The sequence below is a fragment of the Gymnoscopelus microlampas genome (genome assembly GCF_963454915.1).
Source record: "Gymnoscopelus microlampas genome assembly, chromosome: 11".
In the NCBI taxonomy this organism is placed as follows: Eukaryota; Metazoa; Chordata; class Actinopteri; order Myctophiformes; family Myctophidae; genus Gymnoscopelus; species Gymnoscopelus microlampas.
This window is the reverse complement of record NC_139948.1, coordinates 3,414,820-3,439,756: the sequence shown is the minus strand read 5'-3', so window position 1 is coordinate 3,439,756 and position 24,937 is coordinate 3,414,820. Positions and strand designations below refer to the sequence as shown.

Here is a 24,937-nt window from a genome sequence, read left to right as displayed (position 1 = left end):
CTGGCTCCCTAATCCCCCACAGGGTTTTTATAAATGTGGTAACTGTGCTCAATGCTCTACTTCATCAAATTCTTAATGTTTTACCCACGTACTGGTAAAAAATACAAAATATACTCATTTGTAAATTGTAACACAACCCATGTGGTCTATATGCTCAAATGTCCCTGTGGACTGGCATACATTGGTCAAACCAAGAGACCACTTAAACTCCGTATAGGTGAGCATAAAACTGCTATTCGCACTAACAACCCAGAATATGCCATGGCCAGGCACTATAAATTAGCAAATCATGGCTCCCCAGGATCCCTGAAATTCTGGGGAATAGAAAAAAAAAAGCCTCATCACGGGGTGGTGACATAATTAACAAATTGCTTCGCATAGAAGGACTGTGGATCCACAACCTTGACACTTTAGAACCCAATGGTCTAAATCAGGGTTCGGCAACCCGCGGCTCTGAAGCAGCGGCTCTTTAACTCCTCCCTAGTGGCTCCCTGAAGCTTTACACATTTTTCAAAAGAATAATAAATAAATGAATATAAACTGCTAAAAAACAACAAGTTCGGCAACTTAACTTCGGTCTATTATATCTTCCCTTTAATAATACCAATTGGTATTGGTATATGTTTTATATCATTTTTATCGTTGATTAGTCACCTTTACGATGAGGTACAGCTTGTAAGGATCGGGCATTTGTGGAATGAACAACACAGATGTGTGGGTAGCGCCTCAAAAAAAAAAGCCAAAATCACCCAATATCCTTCTGTTGGTAATTGACCATTACCATCGGAATTCAACTGTGAAGCCCTTTTTTCAATGTCATCAAATCTCAGCTTATTATTAGCGTTTATGTGTCAAACAATGGGAGAGCTGGGTTGCCAGCAAGGTCTATGAAAAGCAGGCCAAACAAAGTGCCTTCACACATATACATTGCCTCTTGGAAATTAGTCGATCTACAAGCTCACAAACGCGTCCCCACACCCACCTGCACTTTCACAACCGCGACAGGACGTGCAATAACCCCACGTTTGCAACTACTTTCGCCTGCGCACTTCAACGGGTATGGTCTAGTTCAGTGCTTATCAACCCTGGCAAAGGGCCCAATTTTGGGCCGTGAGTACTGCTGAGGTGTGCCGCGCCGTTTGAAGAAAGTGTGAACCCAGCCCCTCGAGAACAATAGCGGTGATCGTCCGACGTCCGTCAATCGATACGGCCATCATCCGTTTCACACACAGCCACGCCCGAGTCCATTCAGTGTAGCGACCATCACCCATAGGAATGCAAATATGTTGTCCTACCTGGTACTGTATAAAAGGGGCACAGGGTACATGCTTTGGCACTCAGTATTATTACTACAAGATGATGAGAGCTCCACCAGCAAAGACGAGATGCACCCAGGGCCAGAAGACGCTAAATTCTAGGTGTGCCCTGGGATATTTTGGCTATGCCAGGTGTGCCTTTGCACCAAAAAGGTTGATAAACACTGGTCTAGTTAATATTAATGTTATGAAGAACTCTGATTGTGTGTGTGATTATTTATTTAATGTTTCAATATAGTGTAGAACTGAAATATTATTTTTGTGTTTTCTGACGACAGAAACTATGCAAAGTCATTTGATGAACCGCCCACACTAATTAGGACTCCCTCTTCCTTTGGTGTGTCGCCCAGGTGGCGCCTAAACCCTGACCTTTAACGTCACAAACACTATGTCTATAAACCTAACCTAAACCCTAAACCCTGACCTTTAACCTCACAAACACTATGTCTATAAACCTAACCTAAACCCTAAACCCTGACCTTTAACCTCACAAACACTATGTCTATAAACCTAACCTTAACCCTAAACCCTGACCTTTAACCTCACATAAACTATGTCTATAAACCTAACCTTAACCCTATACTATATAACCTATAGTATTTAAAAGCTGAATTGACACACATGTATTTCATCCTCTCTCCACCAGGGGCAGCGATGACTCTCCTTCTCTGAAAACACACCCAGGTGTTCTGTGAAAAGACAATAAACCAATAAGAATCAGAATGTATTAACTGCGTGAACATGTTAACACTTTAGAATAACCTTCCCTTATAATAGTTTGTTAATGGGTAAAGATGTAATGATTTAAAACCATGCTATAAATAGTTAATAGATCATGAACAAGTTATTAGTAAACTACTTAAAAACCTAACCTCCCAGCAGCCTCCCTGCAACTACAGTACCCATCAAAGTAGAAACAACTCAGTCCATTCAAACAACATTTGACCAATACTTTGTCAATAGTGTAACTTAGTAGGAAGGGCCGCTCAGTTGGTAGAACACTCTCCTTTGGACCTCAAGGTTCTATCTTTGATCCTGCTAGTGATGGAATGATCAGTTTTTTTCAATGAACTGAATCATTGGGTTCAGTTAAGGGTTAGTGAAATGTCACTGAAATGTTTAGTTCAAATGATTAGTTCAGAGTTTGGCTGCATTGTTCACTTCCTGACTTAATCACCTGAACGTCCTCTAAGGCTATGGGATCTAAACTCCTGCAGGCTGAATGGTCCAAACTCCAAACCCCCCCAGTGTTGTCTGATACAACAAATCATTTCATTATTCAATTTGATTATTAGATTCATTCTTATATAAGAAATTAAGCAGAAGACACATGATAATGTGAATTCACGCAACCGGGATGTTTTACCAGGCTAGTTGTTTCACTTCTTACACAAGCATGTTGTTTTGTGTATTTATATATACATATATATATATATATATATATATATATATATATATATATATATATACTAGAAGTTCGGGCCGCTACGCGGCCCGAACGTCTAGCGTGACGCGTCGTTCACTTTGCAGTGCCACCTTACAGGCACCTCACAGTGTGAGAGAGAGTTTTGTGCTCTCCTAAATCCACGGCAGGCTTTGAAAGTACCCACTTCAGAAAGAGGTGACGTGCATCACCTCTCCAATGACCAAAACCCACTATGGAAGCCGTCGAACTGGTGCGATCTGACGGCATCCTAGAATTTATAGGTAGGATGTGATGTCATGCGTGATGTCATGCTGTCGTGAGATTACGTCACACTGGCGTGATGTCAGATTACGTCACACTGGCTACATACATACATACTGACAACCGACATGGCGCAGGATTCAAATTGTATATATAGATATAGATATAGATATATATATATATATATATATATATATATATATATATATATATATATATATATATATATATATATATATATATATATATATATATATATATATATTATTATTATTATTATTATTTTTTATAGTTTTATATTTACAAAAAAAAAGAGTACAAAGAAAGAGGAAGTGAACCTGGGCGTGTGGGAGGAGTCTAAAGATCGTCATTGGTTGTCGGCACCAGAATACGACCTGAGAGAGACAGTTAAAACAGACACACAAATAAATCCTATGTACTGTATTGTGTATTTCTACATAAAATGCATAAATGTACACACAATAACACAATAACACAATGACACAACAACACAATAACACAACAACATTAGGGTTCAGTCATCAGGGTCACATGTTGCATCAGAACTAATGTGAACATTTGACTCTTATTTAGGACTAAATGTAACACTGATGTATTAAAGCTAAACGTGACAACATAGACCACACTTTGACCTCTAACTAGGTTGTCTAAACTGGTCTAAACCGGTTAAGGTTCTAAATCTAAACCAATATGAACCAGTTTAGGTTGTGGCTTTACATGTTTGTTTGTTTGTTTGTTTGTTTGTTTGTTTGTTTGCATTTCTGTGAGGGTTCCACATGCCATGTGATCCTCTGTTGATCTGACCTCATTTCTTCCACTGGGAGTATAATAATTAAACATGTTAATTAAACATGCTAATCACCTCGTTTCTTCCACTGGAAGTAGATGATTCCAGTCAGGAACAAGACCAGACCCAGAACCAGACCTGATGCTCCCATGGCCACCTTGTTCTTCACTGACTCTGGCATGGAGAAATCTGTCAACACAAATATTATATTATAATAATTATATGATATGATATGATATTGTATTATTACAGTAGATTAAAACACCTTGTTCTTCACTGACTCTATGGAGTCATCTGACAATAATATGACAACAACCAAACAAACACAATCTGTGATATAAGACAGAGTACAATACAGTTAAACTGTACAGTAAACAGATTACAATAAAGTCAACTATATCAGTGGCCAACTACTGAAGTCATGTAGCAGCCACTATGTTTTATTGTGTATAATATGTTTAGTACAGGTACAGTAGCTAACATGTGGATGTGGGAGCAGCCATTAGTAAACAAAGATGATGGACCTCATCTAGACAAGACACTTATAAACTCTAAGTAGGTGAGGCTCCTGTCATGACCTTCTTATTAGAATGGTTACTTTTTAGGAATTAAGTGTTCATGTATTTGTATTGTTTTTTTATGGAGTGCTGTTTTTACTTTCTGTAAAACAAATATATCTTCCGGTACAAATAGAGAATAATCCTTTAACCCTTAAAACAGAGTGTAGTGTAACACATTACAGTAGAGTACAGTAGATTACAATAGATTACAGTAACTGACCCCAGTCCATCTTGATAGGCGCGGTCAGGCTGGGATGTTCCACCATGCATGTGATCTTCTCTCCAGATCTGTAACACACACACACACACACACACACACACACACACACACACACACACACACACACACACACACACACACACACACACACACACACACACACACACACACACACACAGACACACGTTATAGGCAATAAGATAAGCTTATACTGATATTTTCTCCGTCTAAAATAATCATGACGTGCGTCCTCAAGTTGAATGTGTGTCCATGTGGATCTGCTCAGAGCTGAAGCGGCCCCTCCTCCCCGCCCGGTCTGGCAGTATGAGTAAGCAGCTGTTAATTAGCACTAACATTAGGACAGGTTGAGAAAGTAGACGATCTACACGCTGAAACACACTGCGTTTCGACACATTGGTTAATATTTTGTTTTATGGAAAAAAACAAAGTATTTTTGTGTAGGAGCGTGAATGCCCCGCTGGGCTCTCCTCCGCTCTAGTGTTTATTGTGTATTCCACTATTCCCTCCCCATTGCAGAAAGATAGATAGATAGGAAGGCAAGAGGCAGAAGAAACTTAGTAACGAGATACACACGTAATAGCGTGTTAAGGTGTGTGTATTCATGTAGCACGCTTGCTCGCGAGTGGTACTGGTAGTACCAGTAGAGGTGTGTATTTCTATGTATAGGTGTCTGTTAGGTGTGTACCTGGGTGTGTACTCCAGGTAGGAGTGGTACTGGTAGTACCAGTCTCCATCAGACAGCTCATCGGTAGAGGAGAGACCAGATGTCAAAGGTTCTTGACCTCTCCACCAGGTCACCAGGATGACTTTAGGATAGAAGTCGTAGCTGCTGCACCTCAGCATGTGAGTGTGTTCACCACGACGAGGGGGAGTCTCTGACTTCAGTCTCACTTTGGGCTCCACTGGATAAATAACATGATTATTATTATTATTATTATTATTATTATTATTATTATTATTATTATTATTATTATTATTATTACCCTTATTATTATTATTATTATTATTATTATTATTATTATTATTATTATTATTATTACCATTATTATTACCCTTACACTTATTATTATTATTATTATTACCCTTATTATTACATTTATTATTATTATTGTTACACTTATTATTATTATTACATTTACACTTATTATTATTATTACAGGGACAGAGCTCTCAGCTCTGTACCTGTCTTAATGTTCTACTCTTTCTGTCACTTCTTCTGCCACTTTTCGCAGTTCTGGCTGAACCGTGCTGTCGCTTTTTACGAAACTCGGCCATATGGTAGATGGTCATGAAAAACGATCAAAAAATAATTCTCACAATCTTTCGTCCAAAGGTGGCGCTATAGCACTCAATTGAAAATGCCAACTTTGAACAGGTACAACTCATGCCCTATTTGACCTTCAGCCATGACACTTGGATACACATATGCGTCTCCTCATGCTGAACAACTTTCACCCTCTGACTTTTGACCTCTGACCATTAGATCTCCCACCATTTTGAATTATATGAAAAAAAGTCATTGGCTCCTAACTTCTGTATTTTTTCACTTATGGAAATTCCGCCACCTAGAAGTTGTCGGCAGAGGTCCAAAGTTCAAGTGTTAAACGTTTCGTGCAGATTGCTCCAAAATCCTAGGATTCCATAGATTTTAACTATTGCAGTTTTATGAAAATTATTCATCTGCGCCTAAAACATACATGCAGACTCACATTTCTTTGAAACTTTGCAGAAATGCACAGGGTCATTCCAAATATCACTGAAACCAATCTTACTCCAATTGGCCAAAGGGGGGCGCTATAGCAATTTTTTGAAAATGCAGACTTTAAACAGGCATAAGTCATGCCTCGTTTGGCCGAAAGTCGTGAAACTTGCTTACACATGTGCCTTGACTCATGAGGAACACACGTATCGATTTGACCATTAAGCTCCGCCCTTAGATTTTCCGCAATTTTGAGCAGTTTGAAAAACACTTAAACCCAGGATTTTTCAGCTATTTGCGTGAAACTGTATCATCTGTGTGATCTCCTTTTTCACAGTTCCTTGTCTGTTGGTCCAATGGCGTCTCCCTTAAATGAGTGCCTCACAATCTCAAGGTCGTCAGTTCAAGCCTCACTTTCAGACTTCATTTAAGTTGAATTGCAAACAACATGACTGTATCAATGAATACATGTGCAAATGGTAAAGATAACCTGAAATGCATATTTGAGAGTACGTTTTTCAACGTATGACATACTTCATTCTGAAAATAGCCGATCTACAATCTCAATCTATTCCGTTTCCATGTCTCTCTCTCTCTCTCTCTCTCTCTCTCTCTCTCTCTCTCTCTCTCTCTCTCTCTCTCTCTCTCTCTCTCTCATATCAAACTATTCCGTTTCCATGTCTGTCTGTCTCTCTCTCTCTCTCTCTCTCTCTCTCTCTCTCTCTCTCTTATCTATTCCGTTTCTATCTCTCTCTCTCTCTCCAGTTTCCATGTCTCTCCAGTTTCCATCTCTCTCTCTCTCCAGTATCCATGTCTCTCTCTCTCTCTCTCTCTCTCTCTCTCTCTCTCTCTCTCTCTCTCTCTCTCTCTCTCTCTCTCTCTCTCTCTCTCTCTCCCATGATGGCTGTGTTGTGTAGTCAAATGGAGCCTCTCTCTCTCTCTCTCTCTCTCTCTCTCTCTCTCTCTCTCTCTCTCTCTCTCTCTCTCTCTCTCTCTCCCATGATGGCTGTGTTGTGTAGTCAAATGGAGCCACTAGTAAGCTGTCAAACACACAAACAAACACACAAACTCTCTCTCTCTCTCTCTCTCTCTCTCTCTCTCTCTCTCTCTCTCTCTCTCTCTCTCTCTAGTTTCCATGTCTGGCCCTGTATTATCACTGCTTGCAGCTATATTTATTATTATTATACCAGTCATAGTAAAATGTCATTATCATTCATAATTGTATAAATGAGATACAAATGATCCAGAAAGCCACAACACGTTTGATCTTCAACCAGTCAAAATGTTCATGTTTGGCCTACAAAGCAACCAATGGTATGACACCCCCATATCTTCAAGCCTGATCCAACCCTACAACCATTTCAGATGCCAGGTTCATTGTAGACCTGGCATCCTAGTATAGTTTGTTGGTTTTAATGTACATATTATGTATTTGTTTGATATTATACTGTTTAGACTGATGAGAGGTTCTTGGTTTACCTATGATCCTAGATTACTATTTCTATGCATTGGATGTATTCCCTTGTGTTTTCCTTGCTAACTGTAAATCACTCTGGATTAAGAGCGTCTGATAAATGTCTACATTATAAATTGTAACTGTAAAGTTTGGTGTTTGGCCACCAGATAGCACCAGAGAACAACGTTTCATAGAATACTGTAGATTCTACAATAGTCTACAGTTTTCTACAATTACTAAATAATTCACAGTTACACAGTGTTTTATATAAACAACAATAAACCAAGCAATATCATTTAATGAAAATAGTTCAAATGAACAACATATTTAGAGATGGGGGTCCGCGGTCAAATACATAATTTTGGGAGTCCTTGACATGGAACAGTTGGAGCACCACTGATATAGCAATTTAAAAAATACTGTTTGTAGAATATATATTCAAAGATTTGCATATTAATGTTCAGGATTTTTCAAAAAATAGCAGATATACAAGCTCATAGCGCGGCACTAGCGGTGCCGCGCTATGAGCTTGTAGATCTGTTATTTTTGAAAAGCCAAAGAAATGTTAAAATGACACAGATGTGTTCCCGGTCTTAAAGGGTTAACCCATTCAATCCGGGGACGCATCTCTGTCATTTTACATTTCTTTGGCTATTTTTAAAAAATCGTGAAAATGTGTGCAAATCTTTGAATAAATATTTTTTAAAGTGAACATTTGTAACTCAAATCTTTGCTTCTGGGGGTCCCCGGAACAAGATATATATAAAAATATAAATATTTTAAGATTTTCACACACAATTAAAAAAAAATCACTCATAGTGCGGCACTTGGTGCCGTGCTATGAGCTTGTAGATCTGCTGTTTTTGAATAGCTAAATAAATATAAAATGACACAGATATGTTCCTGTTTTGAATGGGTTAATATTCTAAACATTTCAGATCCTCTTAAGGAATGTTTTATAATCATTATCAGATCAATATTAACACCATTAATCATCTCTGAATAGAATGATTTATGATGATGTCATGTTATAGTTTATGAGGTGATGAGTGTTGAGTGCTGCTCTGAGATCAGCTCACCTCTCTTGTTCAGAACAGTGCGGTAGTAGATCTCAATGTTGAATTTGCAGAATGCCTCTCGTTCTGCTCTAATCGCAGCCAGTAGTCCAGGATCTTTATTCCAGCGCTCTGCGTTCTTCACACCAAGCTCAGTGTATCCAACAAACTGATCTACTCTACTGTCCCACCTGAGCAGCTCATCACCATCAAAATGATATGACTGTATGTACTGTATGTCCTTCAGCTCACTGGAGTTAAACACACAGCGGGCAGCCTGATAGTACACATATCCATCTGGAAATAGACAATTACAAATGTCATTAATGTTCAGTTTTATTATCATCTGTATAATATCAACACTAGGCTAACTGCCCCCTATCGGCCAAATATGTCACTACATAAAGTCTAAAATAGGGTCTGTCTGTCTGTCAAACAAAAGTATTGGTATGAAAATATACTTAAAGTACCAAAATGAAAGTTCTCATTGTGCAAAAATGTCCCATTTCAAGTTTTCAAATGTATGAAAATCTTTTGAAAATAGCAGATCTGCAAGCTCACAATGTGTCACATCGTGACACATTTGGATCAGAGATGTAGTGGAGTAGAAGTAAAAAATATTGAAAACTAGAAATACTCAAGTAAAGTACAAATACCTCAAAATTGTATTTAAGTACAGTAATTAAGTACATCTACTCAGTTACTTTCCACCACTGCTAACAGCCCACACACTGACTGCAACTCACTGTGATAGACTAGGGAGCGTCTTCAGGTGAATGGGACAAGTGATTAAGAACCATTGGAAGCTAATTAAATAACACTAGAATAGTTAATGAGTGGGGCGGGGCCACTCAACCCCCCTCCTCCCCAACGCTACATTTACAGCAGGAAGCCACATGGGAGGAGCTTCATGTATGAAAAACATATATAGCCTATATTAGTGTGTGTGTGTTCATGTATGAAAAACATACTATATAGCCTACGTTAGTGTGTGTGTTCATGTATGAAAAACATACTATATAGCCTACGTTAGTGTGTGTGTCTCATTTATTCCCCCGCCGCCGCCTAGCATACATGTGAAACTCAGAGGTCTCTCATTATCACATGAAAAAGGCTATTGAAGTCCCCCCCCCCCCCAGCCCCTCCTCCTGTGTATCAGATACGCTTCCTCAGACACACCTACTATACAGAGGGCTGTACAGAGCAGATACATTTGTGAATTAAAAATTAAAGCACATTGAGCACATATTCATGCTTACTAAAAATACATATTATTTAGGAAAAAAATCACCATAAAAAAACATAAATGCTCATTTCAACTATTTACTGCTCTCGTATTTTATTTATTCTCCCCCATTTATAAATGTTGTTTTATTGTTGTAACTTTATTTTCTGTGAGGGAACCGGGGAGGGTGGGGTATATGTGGGGTTGTATGTCTTAATAACTGAAAATACTAAAAATAAAGTTGTAAAAAACGTTTTAGTCAACCGTTTTAGTTATTAACTATTGTGTTCATAGTATTCATGTACCTTTCACTGGTGGTTTCTTCAAGATAGTGCGGGTGGTGTTCAGCTGGTGTTTGCAGAGCACCTGCTGATTCAAAGCTAGTTCATAATCTGTTGTCCAGGTGATATGATCTACAAACGGAGGCTGAGGCTCCACCCCCTTCCCTTTGTTGAAGTCTGCGTAGAACAACACTTCACCATCCAGTCCATGCATGAACTCTTCATATGAGTCTTTAACTGTGTCTGAACAGCCAGTGAGTTGAATGTGTTCATGGAACACTGGAAATAAAACAAAGATTAAAATAAATTCAAACAACAATCTTCATCTTCATCATCATCATCATCATCATCATCATCATCATCATCATCATCATCATCATGTTAAATAATCATATTTGGTTCTAAAGTTGAATAATAGAAGTATCTTCCTGTCAAACATTTCATTCAACAGATTTAAATGTTTTTATAATATTATGAAGCAGATTCATAATGATTTATTTCAGGATATTCATAATATAATGAAAGTGATTCATATAGAATCAGCAGTGTGTGTGTGTGTGTGTGTGTGTGTGTGTGTGTGTGTGTGTGTGTGTGTGTGTGTGTGTGTGTGTGTGTGTGTGTGTGTGTGTGTGTGTGTGTGTGTGTGTGTGTGTGTGTGTGTGTGTGTGTGTGCGCGCGCGCGGAAATAATACTCAAATGTTTCACTTAAGTAAAAGTATCAATACTGCAATATAAAAATACTCTGTAACAAGTGAAAGTTCGGAATTCAAAATGTACTTGAGTAAAAGTACAAAAGTATTGGTATGAAAATGTACTTAAAATACCGAAAGTAAAAGTACTCATTGTGCAGAAATGTTCCATTTCAAGTTTTCAAATGTATCAAAATGTGTGTGTGTTAGTGATAATCTGCCCCCTCAGATATATATATATTTTTAAAGTGAACATTTTTAACTCAAATCTTTACTTCTGGGGGGTCACTCCCTGGAACAAAATATTTTGATGGGGGTCCACGGCCAAAAACATCATTTTGGGGGTCCTTGCCATGAAAAAGATGTTTTTCAGAAAACTGTTGAGATTTAGGAGACATGTAGAATCGGCTTCAGGTCTCAATGGATTAAAAAAATAAGAAAATCTCAAAAATGATAACACAAATCTTAGGGGTCTCTGGCACAAAATATTTTCAGATGGGGGGGGGGGGGGGGGGGTCCGCGGCCAAAAACGTACGATTTTGGCGGTCCTTGACAAGGTTTGTGTTAGATCGATCATTATCACTTCATCGGCTGAGAGTCTGGACAACAAAAGAACAGGCAGACAGCCAGGAGCCACGTCTGACCAGTTTTAAGGCAAGTTTTTCTAGTTGGAGGAGCAGGGTGACAACACTCCTCTCTCTCTCTCTCTCTCTCTCTCTCTCTCTCTCTCTCGTATGTTTTAATAATATAATAATAACAATACAAATATGCATGTATTTTATACAAGAGTACATCTATGAATGAATATTTTATATAATAAGAGTAGATTTATAACAGTATCTTTAATATAATAACATAAATATAATGCACATACTTCCTGGGATCGCATTGACATGAAGTACAGAGGAGAGGATGAGGAGGGTGGCTGTAATCTTCGTCATCACTGATCAAAACTGAACTGAATTTAACAGATGAGAATAAACAGATGAGAATACACAAATCAGAATAAACAGATGAGAATAAACAGATGAGAATAAACAAATCAGAATAAACAGATGTTTACCTCAAGAGAAGTTCTGGAGTCTGAAAGAGAATGAAGGAGGACTCGTTCTGTAGTTTAGACAAATCAGCCAATCAGATTAAAGATATGATGTTACATGTTCTGTTTCCGGCAAGACGATGGTGGGGAATTTTGAAGAAAAACATAGTTAGAATGAAAGAAAGACAGAAAGAAATAAAGAAATAAAGACAGATAGATATATGTTTATAGAAGTAAAATATTGTAATTCATTAAAAGCTTTCAGATGAGACATGATAGGAGGTTAAATGTTAAAGGGAATCACTTCATATTGAAGTGATTAAATATTTTAAATATTAATAAAATAAATAATGTAATTATTTGGAGTATTTGTCTGTGTATATTTACACATGATGTGAAATGCGTTCTCATTTAACTCTGTGTACATTTACACATGATGTGAAATGTGTCCTCATTTAACTCTGTGTACAAACTCTGTGTACATTTACACATGATGTGAAATGTGTCCTCATTTAACTCTGTGTACATTTACACATGATGTGAAATGTGTCCTCCATTTAACTCTGTGTACATTTACACATGATGTAAAATGTGTCCTCATTTAACTCTGTGTACATTTACACATGATGTAAAATGTGTCCTCATTTAACTCTGTGTACATTTACACATGATGTGAAATGTGTTCTCATTTAACTCTGTGTACATTTAAGGCCCGTTCAAAGTCCCTAGATGGGTCTGAAACGTGCATCAGGAGGTGAGGGATTCCGTCCGTTCTTTACGGACACATGCATAGTCGCTCACGTTATTTAGGAGAGAGAGATACGCCGTACCCAATGTTGCCATGTCTGCTTATTATAAGCGACTTTGGGCTTATTCTTCTGTATAGTTGCTTGTAAACAAACAAGCAATTTTTTATTGGTGGTTGCGGTTTTATTTGGACTTGTTTCTAAAGTGTAGTTGCTTATTTGGGCCAATTATTATTTAAACCAGTGATTCTCAAATATATATTGTAGACCTGCTATTTTCATATGCTGTGGTGTAAAGTAACTAAGTACATTTACTTAAGTACTGTATTTAAGCAAAATTTTGAGGTAATTGTACTTTACTTGAGTATTTCCAATTTCCAATACTTTTACTTTTACTCCACTACATCTCAGAGGCAAATATTGTACTTTTACTCCACTACAATTATTTGAAAACTTTAGTTACTAGTTACTTTTCAGATATAAATGATGATATTATGAAACATACTGTACATTAACCACTTTAGCCCTATTTTATACATAGGCTATTTTCAAACATTTTTGTACTTTTACTTTTGGTACTTTAAGTACATTCTGATACCAATACTTTCGTACTTTTACTCAAGTACATTTTGAATTCCAAACTTTTACTTGTAACAGAGTACTTCTGCATTGGAGTAGTGATACTTTTACTTAAGTAAAACATTTGAGTACTTTTTCCACCACTGTTCATATGTGGCCTAGTCGATTCTTTTGAGCTTGTTTTCATAGACCTGGTTACTTATTTCTCTCACAAAACCTGGCAACAGGTTACAATGCTATGAAACTAGCATTGTAGCCCAGTGGTACAACAGGCAAAACGTAGTGAACGTGCGTCGGCCTGACGGTGAATGTCGACTGAACGGACGGAAAAACTGGAGCCATAAGTGACGGAGGGGGAGTAAAAAACGACAACGCAAGGAGCGCCGGCGCTCGTTACGTATCCTTACGTCCGACTATGAATGATACTTTACACATGATGTGAAATGTGTCCTTTAACTCTGTGTACATTTACACATGATGTTAAATGTGTTCTCATTTAACTCTGTGTACATTTACACATGATGTGAAATGTGTCCTTTAACTCTGTGTACATTTACACATGATGTGAAATGTGTTCTCATTTAACTCTGTGTACATTTACACATGATGTGAAATGTGTCCTCATTTAACTCTGTGTAGCCTACATTTACACATGATGTAAAATGTGTCCTCATGTAACTCTGTGTACATTTACACATGATGTGAAATGTGTCCTCATTTAACTCTGTGTACAACATGATGGAAAAGAAAAACTGAATGTCACACATATGGAGCAACTACAGTGTTACACAGTGTTACACAGTGTTAAACACTTCATAATGGTCATAATTCAGAGACCATTGCTCTGATCTGTGCAATATAGACTGGATTAGAAGGCAGCAGTAAAACTCTATTAAGTATTAATTTACTTTTAATAATGTTAAACCAAGGTGTTCCACATTCTCACATTCATCAGAAGCAGTTAGGGGTTCAGTGCCTTGCTCAAGGACACTTCAACATGAAGCCAGGAGGAGTCAGGGATCAAACCGGGAACCTCTGTAAACTGAACTGAGTGTGTGTGGTTGAACTCACTGAAGCTTGTGACTGGAAATGCAAACCTTAATTTCACTTCCTTAGAATTATTATTTTATCAAACATCACCAGTTAGACATGTTGATGTGAACAACCTGACAGACTGTACATATTATGTATTTATGTATTGTTTGTTTTATGTCGCCTTGCTAAACATTCTTTGTAAGTTTTTCAGGAAAAATAAAAAACTGATCCAAAACAAAACTATATGATATTTCTCAATCATTTCAACCAAAATGTTTATAACAAATGATGCCTATTTAAATAGAAATAACACTGTCTGTCAGTTATGTAAAATAAGATATTTAAATAGGTTTAAATAGGATTAAATCTGACTTAGGCCAATTTTTTTTTAAATGGCCTAAATCAGTTAAAAATGTGTCCTAAGTCACAAAACCATGTGACTTAGGCCAAAACAAAATGCCAATTTTTCTGGTTCTCAAATGTTTTCGTGCCAAGGACCCATTGACATGTATGTGGCCGCGCACCCCCACCTGAAAATATGTTGTGCCAGGGACCCCCCAGAAGCAAAGATTTGAGTTAAAAATGTTCGACTTAAAAAAGAGATTTAAAGATTTTCATAATTTTCGAAGATTTTTCAAAAATAACGGATCTACTAATAGAAGCTTATAGCTCAAAGCTCATAGCGTGGCACTCAGTGCCGTGCTATGAGCTTGTAGATCTGCTATTTTTTCAATATCCAAAGTATAAAATATGGACACATTTTTGTTGCAATGTGCTATACAAATAAAACTGCCTCGCCTAGAATTTGACACATTCTGTAAAAAAAAAAAACAGTTATTAATTTCACTGTGGAATATCATTTTATCACACTGTCTCTACTACAGATATCTGGATGAACTTTGGACTATATTTACATTTTTGAAAGGATGTTAGGAAATAGTTGTGTCACCTGGAACCCCAATTCATTGTGTAAAGGTTTGCTAACTCTGTTATTTTAAATCAAAGATGACCTCAGTGTTTGACAGAACTGGCAGTTTTGCAAACTCAAGTGCATTGTAGCATGAAATGTGTTTTACAAATAACATGACTGACATAGATAGATAGATAGATAGATAGATAGATAGATAGATAGATAGATAGATAGATAGATAGATTCATCTACTCAATTACTGTACTTAAAGATGGAGTGCCATGATATTTTTTAACCCTAAAACCTGATCATAAGGTATTATTATTATGTAAGGATTTTTTTCCCCAAAAATAAAAGTGTACAGAAATTGTAAAAAAAAAAATGTTTATGTGGACACGCCTCCAGTTCATTAAGTATGCCTGGTTCTCACCTTAGCACCTCCTCCACCACCTTAGCACCACCCACCTGTCCTAGTCCCTCCTCCTCCTCATGCCCACACCTGTTGTGTTATGATAATGAGGGGGAGGGTATGTTTTTTGGGGGCTCTGTGATCACTAAAGGGCTGTTTCTCTATTGGCACGTTTGACCCTCAAGATTTCAGCCTCCAGGAAGAAACTCCAAATCATCAGAGAAGACATAAAACTCCATAAAACCACCACCGGGGTGTTATATCCACATAATAAGGCACGCTACAAGATGGGTGAGCTTAAGGTCCGTCTTTACTGTGTCTCAAACATGTGCGCTGGCAACGCACGTTACAAGCCGGTAGCAACAACAACAACACAGAGCAGTAACACTTTACGGCATAGCTTTACGTCAGTCAGACAGCCGTACATTCCCCTAGTGTCGTAAACACATACACAACATTTTCCCCCCCCATAGAAAACCATGAAACACAACCCCACCCCCCCAATGTCTTATGCATTCAGAAATTGGTAACATAGTCCTTGAGGTAATCCGGTCGAGCCCGGTCTCGAACTGGCCGTGCCACGGGCACCACCGGGTGGTCATTAGGTGCCGGAGGGCGCACCACCACCGGGTGGTCATCAGGTGCCACAGGGCGCACCGGGGGCAAGTCCATATCACCTGCCGTAAACTCAAAGTCAGTATTAGCCCACATACCTGCGGCAGCAGGCGGCGTCACAGGCACGGGAGCCTCCAGCCCCACGACAGCAGGTGGTGGCACTCGCCGAATGCGGCTGGCATGCCAGCGTGACCCATCGGACAGGCGGAAAGTGGCAGGCCCCAGCTGGTCGGTTATCTGCATAGGCGTGGACCAGAAAGACTGCAGCTTGTGGCCCCTGTGAGGGCGGCGGACGCGGACCCAGTCCAGGGCCGCGAACGATGGAGTCTTCACCCTCCGTGTCCTGTCGAAACGCTGCTTCATCTTACGCTGCTGGTTGTGGACTCTGCTGCGCGCTCGAGCTGAAGGTGGCACCATCACGGAAGCCCTCAGTCGATCCAAAGGCAGCTGCAGCTCCCGTCCCAACATGAGGAATGCTGGGGAGCAACCGGTAGTGGAATGCTGTGAGGCTCTGTAGTGCAGAAGCGTGCGGCGAAGAGCTGTAGAGAAGGAGAAGCCATCTGCCAGGTGAGCTCTGATGCCATTCTTCAGGGTCTGGTTAAATCTTTCCACCCCCCCGTTGGCCTCAGGGTGGTAGAATGATGTACGGACGTGCTTTATGCCCTTGTCCTCCAGGAAGGCAGCAAACTCCGCAGAGACAAACTGGGGGCCATTATCCGTCGTGATGGCCGTAGGGTGGCCCCAGCGGGAGAAGAGCGAGTCCAGGAACTCAGTCACCACGCGGGTGGTAACAGTCCCCGTGGAGAGCACCTCAGGCCACTTGGAATGAAGGTCGTACACCACCACCATGAAACGCTGGTGGTGTGGGACTGCATGAAGCTCCCCGCAGATGTCGAGCTGGAGGTGCTCCCAGGGCTTGGCAGGCCAATGCAGCGGCTGCAGCGGCGGCGGGGCGGGTGGGCCGGTTTTGCCACTGAGAAGGCAAGCCGTACAGTCCCTCACTAAGGCCTCGATGTCTCTGTCAATGCCAGGCCACCACACCAGGTCACGACAGCGCTGCTTCACCCTCACGATGCCCAGATGACCCTCGTGGGCCATGGCCAAGATACATGGTCGCAGGCAGTCAGGCACCACGGTGCAGAGGCCGCGGGCTATGCAGACGTCGTTCCAGCAGGACAGCTCGTCCTTGGCCCGGTGAAAGGGAACCAGCTGGTCTGGGACCTTCGCGGGCCACCCAGAGCGGATAAAAGTGCGGAGCTGGGAGAGCACCGGGTCCTGTTCCGAGGCTGTCTGGAGCTCTTGGAGGGAGACTGTAGTCTGGAGTGGAGAGTGGAGCATCTGGATGAGGCCCTGCTCAGCGGAGTCAGGACCAGGATCTGGAGAAGGGCCGGGGGTTGCCCGTGACAGTAGGTCTGCTACTACATTGTCACGACCTGGAGTGAATTGCAGGCTGAAGTTATACTGCTGGAGCCGCTCCGACCAGCGATGGATCCTGAGTGGCCTATGCCCTGTGCCAGACGTTGCGAGCAGAGCCGTGAGGGCCTGGTGATCCGTCCGCAGTGTGAAGGAACGGCCATACAAGTACATATGCCAACGCTCACTCGCCCAGATGCAAGCCAAGGCCTCCCGTTCCCCCACTGAGTACTTTTGTTCTGCTGAGTTTAGAGCCCGAGATGCAAACGTAGATCCGTAGCCGAATACTGAGGGAGAAAACGTAAATAGTAGGCCGTCATTCCGAGGAACGAGGCCACTTGGGCTGGACAGGCAGGCTCAGGGAGGCGTAGCACAGCCTCCACATTAGACTGGAGTGGACGGAGGCCTTTGGCATTCAGGCGGAACCCCACAAACTCTATCTCAGGCACGGCGAAGACACATTTGTCCCCGTTCAGAGTGAGGTGCTGGCTGGCAAGGACATGGAGGACTCGGTGAAGGCGCTCGTGTGACCCACCCATAATGTGTCACATTTTTGTGTTGATTTATTTATTTTATTTTGTGCCTTGAAATCGTTTTTGGAGCTGTCAGTGTAAATTTATCAGTAAGAGTATTGAGCTTGGTCAGTAGGGGGCAGTATCAGAGTGTTTTCTCCCTCATGGGATACTATTACCTGCAGACGGGAAGCTCACGTCATTCCAATGAGAGCAACCAGTCTGCAAACAACTAAACCATTCTGTGTGTGTCTTTCTACTGTTAAACAGGTTAGTTGTGGTGCATTAACTCACTAAATGACATCAATGTGATCATTATAACATTTAAGTACACGTTCTGATGGTGGAGCCTAACTTTAAAGTGTTTACACGATGTGGTTAGTTTGTGAATGAATCCAGTGCAGAACGCAATAGTTTGGCTGGAGCGAGCAATGCAAAATGGCGACGTGAGTGCGCAATGTTTACAGAGGACCTTCTGATCCTAATTCAGACTCCCATTAGGAACTCCCGTTTTTGTTTTGTATGTATTAAGAATGTATTTTGGAATATGATGTGTGTTATGTAAGAAATTATGGTGTTTGGACATGGTTACATTAGCTGAACTCTCAGGATGGTCAATGATAATTCAAGTACTTAACTGAAAGCTGCATTACTAACAAGAAGAAAATAATAATTGCTTCAATGAAAATTGCTAAAAGTGCAAAGTTAAAGGTGAATATTCCTGAGTACTGTATTGTATGTTTTGAAGTAATGATGAAGATATATGGAAAAGAATATGGAAAAACATGCAGTATTTTAAGGGTAATTAACTCCAGTGATACAGTTATTGTTTATTTGATGTATTTTGGTGAAAACTGAGTTGAAGATAAAGCAAAAGACATTGCAATGTTAATACAAAGGAACAAAAGAAATGGGAAACGAAGTGAATGTGATATCTGTGATTTATGTGAATAAATTCCAATGAGAGCAACCAGTCTGCAAACAACTAAACCATTCTGTGTGTGTCTTTCTACTGTTAAACAGGATTTTATTATCTGAATGTTTGTCCTGGCCACCTGGGACCTGCAACAGATATTTGGGGGCTCGTGCCGGGATTGGCAACGCCATTGATGGTTTGACGGTTGCTGATCCAGTGATATATGAACCTGAAGGCCAGAGTGACTGCACGTTACTAAAGTGAGGTGGCGTGTCTGCAGTGCGGCTACAGAGCAGAGGTGGTGTGTCTACGGTGCGGCTACAGAGAAGAGGTGGCGCGACTGTAGTACAACTACAGTGCAGAGGTGGCGTGACTGCAGTGCGACTACAGTACAGAGGTGACGTGCGACTACAGAGCCGAAGAGAGACTGCAGTGTGACTACAGAGACTGCAGTGCAACTACAGAGACTGCAGTGTGACTACAGAGACTGCAGTGCAACTACAGAGACTGCAGTGCGACTACAGAGACTCAGTGAGACTACAGAGACTGCAGTGTGACTACAGAGACTCAGTGCGACTACAGAGGCGAAGTGAAGTGGCTGCAGCGCGACGACAGAAGCAAGGTGTCATCACTGCAGCTATGGCCATGTCTCAAGTACGCAAAGAAACCTTATGGAGCATGAAGAAGAAACTGTACAATCTCTCAGGCACCGAAGCGTATGAGGTTGCGATGTCCATCGGAACTGATCATCCAGGAACAGACAAGCTCAGCTCAACTGATGACGAAAGCTGCATCGACCATATCCTTTCCTTTATACAATCTGAGGATCTGCTTAATTCTAATGATGAGGGTATGGGTCGGTTGATGATATTGAATGGTGTAATATTGAAGGTTATCAAAAAGCGTGATTGTTTTGAATTTCCTGTTGTCATTTCAGCTGATGTCACACATCCACCTGGTCCAAATGCACCACCCACACACTCGGGTGACACTACACAACCACACATTAACCCCAGTACACACACCCACACAACCACGCCAAATGTAGAGCACCTACAAGCCATGTATGAAGACATAGGCAGGAAACTACAGGAGTTTACAGTGACTCCCCCCACATCATCTGGCCTGGCAACCACAACTGACCCACACCTGAACAACCATGATGCAAATGACCCCCTAATGACTCAAAGAACCTCAGCACAAGGTGGCAACGGACCGCGTCACCACAGTGATATCGACCCCACACCACGCCAAACCCCAGAGAGATTGGTCTCCCTACAAGATCTTGCTTATCTCCAGCGAAAAGAGTTCAGGATACATGGGGGCCAAATAAGTGACACTACATCTGAACTCAGCTACAACAGCTTATGCAAACAAATAGATGAAGGTCTCAGAGAGAAACACACTGAGGGTGAGGTCATTAGAGGGGTGCTCCGTGCAATCAAACCTGGCAACTTCAGAGATATGTTGACAAACAAAGACGACCTGACTGTCACAGAACTCAAAAGCTTCCTCCAGTCACACCTAGGTGAAAAAGGATGCACAGAGCTCTTTCAGGACTTGATGTGTGCCAAGCAACATGAAAATGAGACACCACAGCAATTCTTGTATAGAATGATTGGCCTCAAACAAAAAATTATGTTCACTACTAAACAGACAAGCTCAGTTGTTAAGTATGATGCCTCCACAATACAGTGCATATTCTTGAACACAATATGTCAGGGAATAGGAGAGAAGTATGAAGATGTCAGGCGTGAGATCAAGCCTCTCCTTGCTGACCCAACAGTATCTGATGAAGCGTTGCTGCGACAGGTGATAAAGACCACGACAGAGGAAAGTGAGAGAAAGCGCAGATTTGGCCGCAGCTCTGCCCGTAAAGTAACCCAGGCCCATAGCACCCAGGCTGAACCTGAGGAGAAAGTTAAGAGTGAGGTTAAAGTTAGCACAGTCAGTAAAGATGACACGATACTGAAACTGAGTTCACAGGTTGAAGCATTGACCCAGGCAATGGAGGCCCTGAAACAGCTAGTTACACAGGCTCATGCACCCGAGCAGCGCTGTGCACCAACCCCTTACTGTAACTCTGACCAGCCCAGATCAGAGAGAAAGACTCAGAGACCCTATGGCTGCACACAATGTGTCGCACAGTCCATTCCAAATTGCAACCACTGCTTCATGTGCGGAGAAGAAGGCCATCGTGCAGTTGGGTGCCTGAAGAAACAGAAACCGTCGGGAAACGGTGTGCGGTTTCATGTCCATGTCCCAACCCCAAATAGGCCCAAAACCAAAGCCAGCTAAGGTCAGTGATGCCAACATAATACAATCTCACAATACATCACAGCCATGTAAGTTAGTAGCCCCACTCATTGGCCGCAAATCCCTGCTAAAATGTAGTATGAATGGCTACGCTGTCACTGTCCTGCTGGACACAGGAGCCAATGTGAGCCTAATTGACCGCACATGGAAAAGCAAGTACCTGCCCGGCCAAGATATTCGACCTCTCTGTGAGCTAATGGATAATGAGCTGGATGTGTCTTCAGTCACAGGTGATGAAGTGCCCTACGACGGATGGGTTGAAGTGGTGGTAAACCTGCAAGGCAATGATGATCCAGACTTATCCATCCGTGTACCCTTCCTAGTGAGTTCCCTGAAATTAGACAGACCCTTAATTGGTTTTAATGTAATCCAAGAACTCATTAAGAGCAATGAAGGCCGGCCTAAACTCATGTCCATTCTGTCTAACCTCCTTGCTGGTGCCATGGAGATTGATGATGCTAGTGCTGGGGCTATAGTGAGTTTTATTCGGACTCAGAACTCCCCAGAAGAGGAACATGATGCTGTAAAAGTTGGTTTCAAAGAGGTCACTATTTGTTCAGGTCAGGTAGTTCACATTAAGTGCAGGGTTCCAGCCAATATTAACCCCTCAGAGCTATTTGTGTTGTTTGAACCCAACCTTGACAGTGTACAGCTGGAGACATTGAGCATTGGAGCAGGCCTAATGGAGATTCACCAGACAGACAGGTGTTTCATTAAAGTACCAGTGTCAAACCACTCCCAACATGATGTGACCTTGCCAAGCTTTACAGGCCTAGGCCGCATTGAGCCCATTGACAAAGTCATAGAGACAGACAGTCCCCACAGAGACCCTAAGAGTATCCATGTAAACGCTGTTGACTCTTCACCTCTCCCCAGTTCTAATCAGGTCCCACCCACTGCAGACCTGTGGCACCCACCAGTGGATGTCAGTCATCTGACAGACGAGCAACAAGAGGAGGTGAAACAAATGTTGATGGAGGAATCAGGAGCTTTTGCTCGCGATGATGATGACATTGGTGACATCCCAAGCCTCCATATGACCATCAGTCTGAAAGATGACATTCCAGTCCAAAAGACATATGCCTCCATTCCCAAACCACTCTATCAAGAGGTCAAACAGTACATCCAAGAGCTGCTTGCAAAAGGCTGGATTGTCAAGTCAAAATCCCCCTTTGCAGCACCTGTTGTCTGTGTCAGAAAACGTGATGGATCTCTAAGACTGTGTATTGATTACAGGCAGTTGAACCAGAAAACAGTACCAGACCGCCACCCACTGCCTCGCATCCAGGATCTTTTGGACACCCTGGGCGGCCACAGCTGGTTCACCATACTTGACCAAGGCAAAGCCTATCATCAGGGCTACATAGCCGAAGGATCCCGCCACATGACAGCCTTCATATCGCCTTGGGGTCTACATGAGTGGGTGAGAATACCGTTTGGTCTCAGCAATGCCCCTGCTGCTTTCCAGCGCAGCATGGAAGAGATGCTTGTCACCTTGCGTGACGACTGCTGTATTCCTTACCTTGACGACATCCTCTGTTACTCCAAGTCCTTCGCTGAACATGTCGATGCAGTGCGTCGAGTCCTGAAAGCCCTGCAACGTCATGGTGTCAAGCTGCGACCCACAAAATGTGAACTGTTCAAGCCAGAGGTCAGGTATGTGGGGAGGTTGGTGTCAGCTAATGGGGTGAGAATAGACCCAAAAGACATAGAGGCTGTAATGTCACTGAGGGAGAAGAGACCCACTACGGTGGGGGATGTCCGTAAACTGTTAGGTTTTTTGAGTTATTACAGGATGTATATTCAAGATTTCTCCCGTATTGCTAAGCCAATGTATGGGCTGCTACAAGTGAAAGGAAATCCTGACGCACAACAGGGGAAGATAAAGAAAGGAAAAGGAGCACAGATGCCCTCAAAGACCCCCATACAGTGGACTGATTGTCACCAGACTATCCTCGAGCAGCTCATTGACACCCTGTCACACCCACCTGTACTTGCATACCCTGACTTTGAACTGCCCTTTACCCTTCACACAGACGCCTGTCAGCAGGGACTCGGTGCAGTCTTGTACCAGCGTCAGAGTGGAAAGCTGAAAGTCATCGCATATGGCTCCAGGACATTGACCCCCGCTGAAAAGAACTATAACCTTCACTCTGGAAAGCTGGAGTTTTTAGCCTTAAAGTGGGCGGTATGTGAAAAATTCAGGGATTATCTGTTTTATGCCCCATCCTTTACAGTGTATACAGACAATAATCCACTGACATACGTGATGAGTACTGCAAAGCTGAACGCCACAGGCTACAGATGGGTCGGAGAGCTTGCTGACTTCAGATTCAACCTAAAGTACAGGCCAGGAAAAGTCAATGTGGATGCTGACACACTATCCCGTCTCCCACTGGACATAAACAGTTACGTTGAGGAGTGTACTGAAGAGCTCAACAGAGATGCAATACGTGCTACTTGGGAGGGAAGTGGGGCTGCAAAAAGGCGTGACATCGCCTATGTTGCTTTTCTTAACCTGGCCCAAAGTTCAGAGTCACAAGTTAAGTCCCCAGTACCGACCATCAGCCAAAGTGAACTGATCAGAGCTCAGAGGCAGGATGCAGCCATCAGTGAGATAATCAAGCTGAAACAGTCAAAGACAGCACTGACAAATGAGGACAGGAAGAAAGCAGGTGGCCCTGTGAAAAGACTCATGCATGAGTGGGGTAAACTGTATATGGAGTGTGACCTGCTGTACAGGAGCGCCGGAGGGCGACAGCAGCTCGTTCTACCTTCTGAATATCGGCCCCTCGTATTGAAGCATCTCCATGATGACATGGCTCATCTAGGATCAGAGAGAGTCATTGGGCTGGCAAGAGATCGTTTCTATTGGCCCTTCATGAAAAAGGACATTGAGGCCTATGTCACAAAACAGTGCCCCTGTATCAAGCAAAAGAAACCTGTGGTCCATGATAGAGCACCGATGGGCAGCATCACGACCAGTGCACCTCTTGAGCTTGTGTCTATCGATTACATGCACTTGGAGCAGAGCAAGGGTGGATACGAATATATCTTAGTAGTCATAGACCACTTCACCAGATTTGCCCAAGCGTATCCAACACGAAATAAGTCAGGCAGAACAGCTGCAGAGAAAATATTCAATGACTTTATTCCTCGGTTTGGATTTTTATCCAAATTGCACCACGACCAAGGTCGCGAATTTGAGAATTCCCTTTTTAAGACCCTGCAGCAGCTCTCTGGGGTGGGTCACTCCAGGACAACTCCGTACCACCCACAGGGAAACCCTGCCGAGAGATTCAATCGGACGTTACTTCAGATGTTGAGAACACTGCAAGAGGAGAAAAAGAGTAACTGGAAGGATCATTTACCACAGGTGGTGCACGCATATAACTGCACTAGACACGAGGCCACAGGTTTCTCACCCCAC

At 41.9% G+C, this 24,937-nt stretch overlaps 1 protein-coding gene across 2 annotated transcripts; it reads right to left on the bottom strand.

The window, feature by feature from the left end:
* Window positions 1-1,517: 1,517 nt before the first annotated feature.
* LOC311055932 (H-2 class II histocompatibility antigen, E-S beta chain-like) lies at window positions 1,518-12,206 on the bottom strand. 2 transcript variants are annotated; one of them, XM_084072206.1, is made up of 9 exons: window positions 12,081-12,206; window positions 11,892-11,975; window positions 10,353-10,607; window positions 8,847-9,119; window positions 5,298-5,514; window positions 4,592-4,659; window positions 3,887-4,000; window positions 3,342-3,398; window positions 1,518-2,005 (listed from the first exon to the last, which is right to left on the bottom strand). In XM_084072206.1, the coding sequence occupies exons 2-8, from the start codon at window positions 11,956-11,958 to the stop codon at window positions 3,361-3,363; spliced, it is 1,032 nt and encodes a 343-aa protein (XP_083928332.1). In that variant the 5' UTR covers window positions 11,959-11,975; window positions 12,081-12,206; the 3' UTR covers window positions 1,518-2,005; window positions 3,342-3,360. The 2 variants fall into 2 exon arrangements, with proteins under 2 accessions (XP_083928332.1, XP_083928333.1); XM_084072207.1 differs by having other exon boundaries at window positions 11,892-11,970; window positions 12,081-12,181.
* Between the last annotated feature and the right edge of the window lie 12,731 nt (window positions 12,207-24,937).

Coding starts and splice junctions, on each gene's coding strand:
- LOC311055932 (XM_084072206.1), bottom strand. CDS start 11,958: ATGACGAAGATTACAGCCACCCTCCTCATCCTCTCCTCTGTACTTCAT. Junction 9,120..10,352: donor GAAGAAACCACCAGTGAAAG/GTACATGAATAC, acceptor GTCTATTTCCAG/ATGGATATGTGTACTATCAG. Junction 3,399..3,886: donor CTTCCAGTGGAAGAAACGAG/GTGATTAGCATG, acceptor TGTCTCTCTCAG/GTCGTATTCTGGTGCCGACA.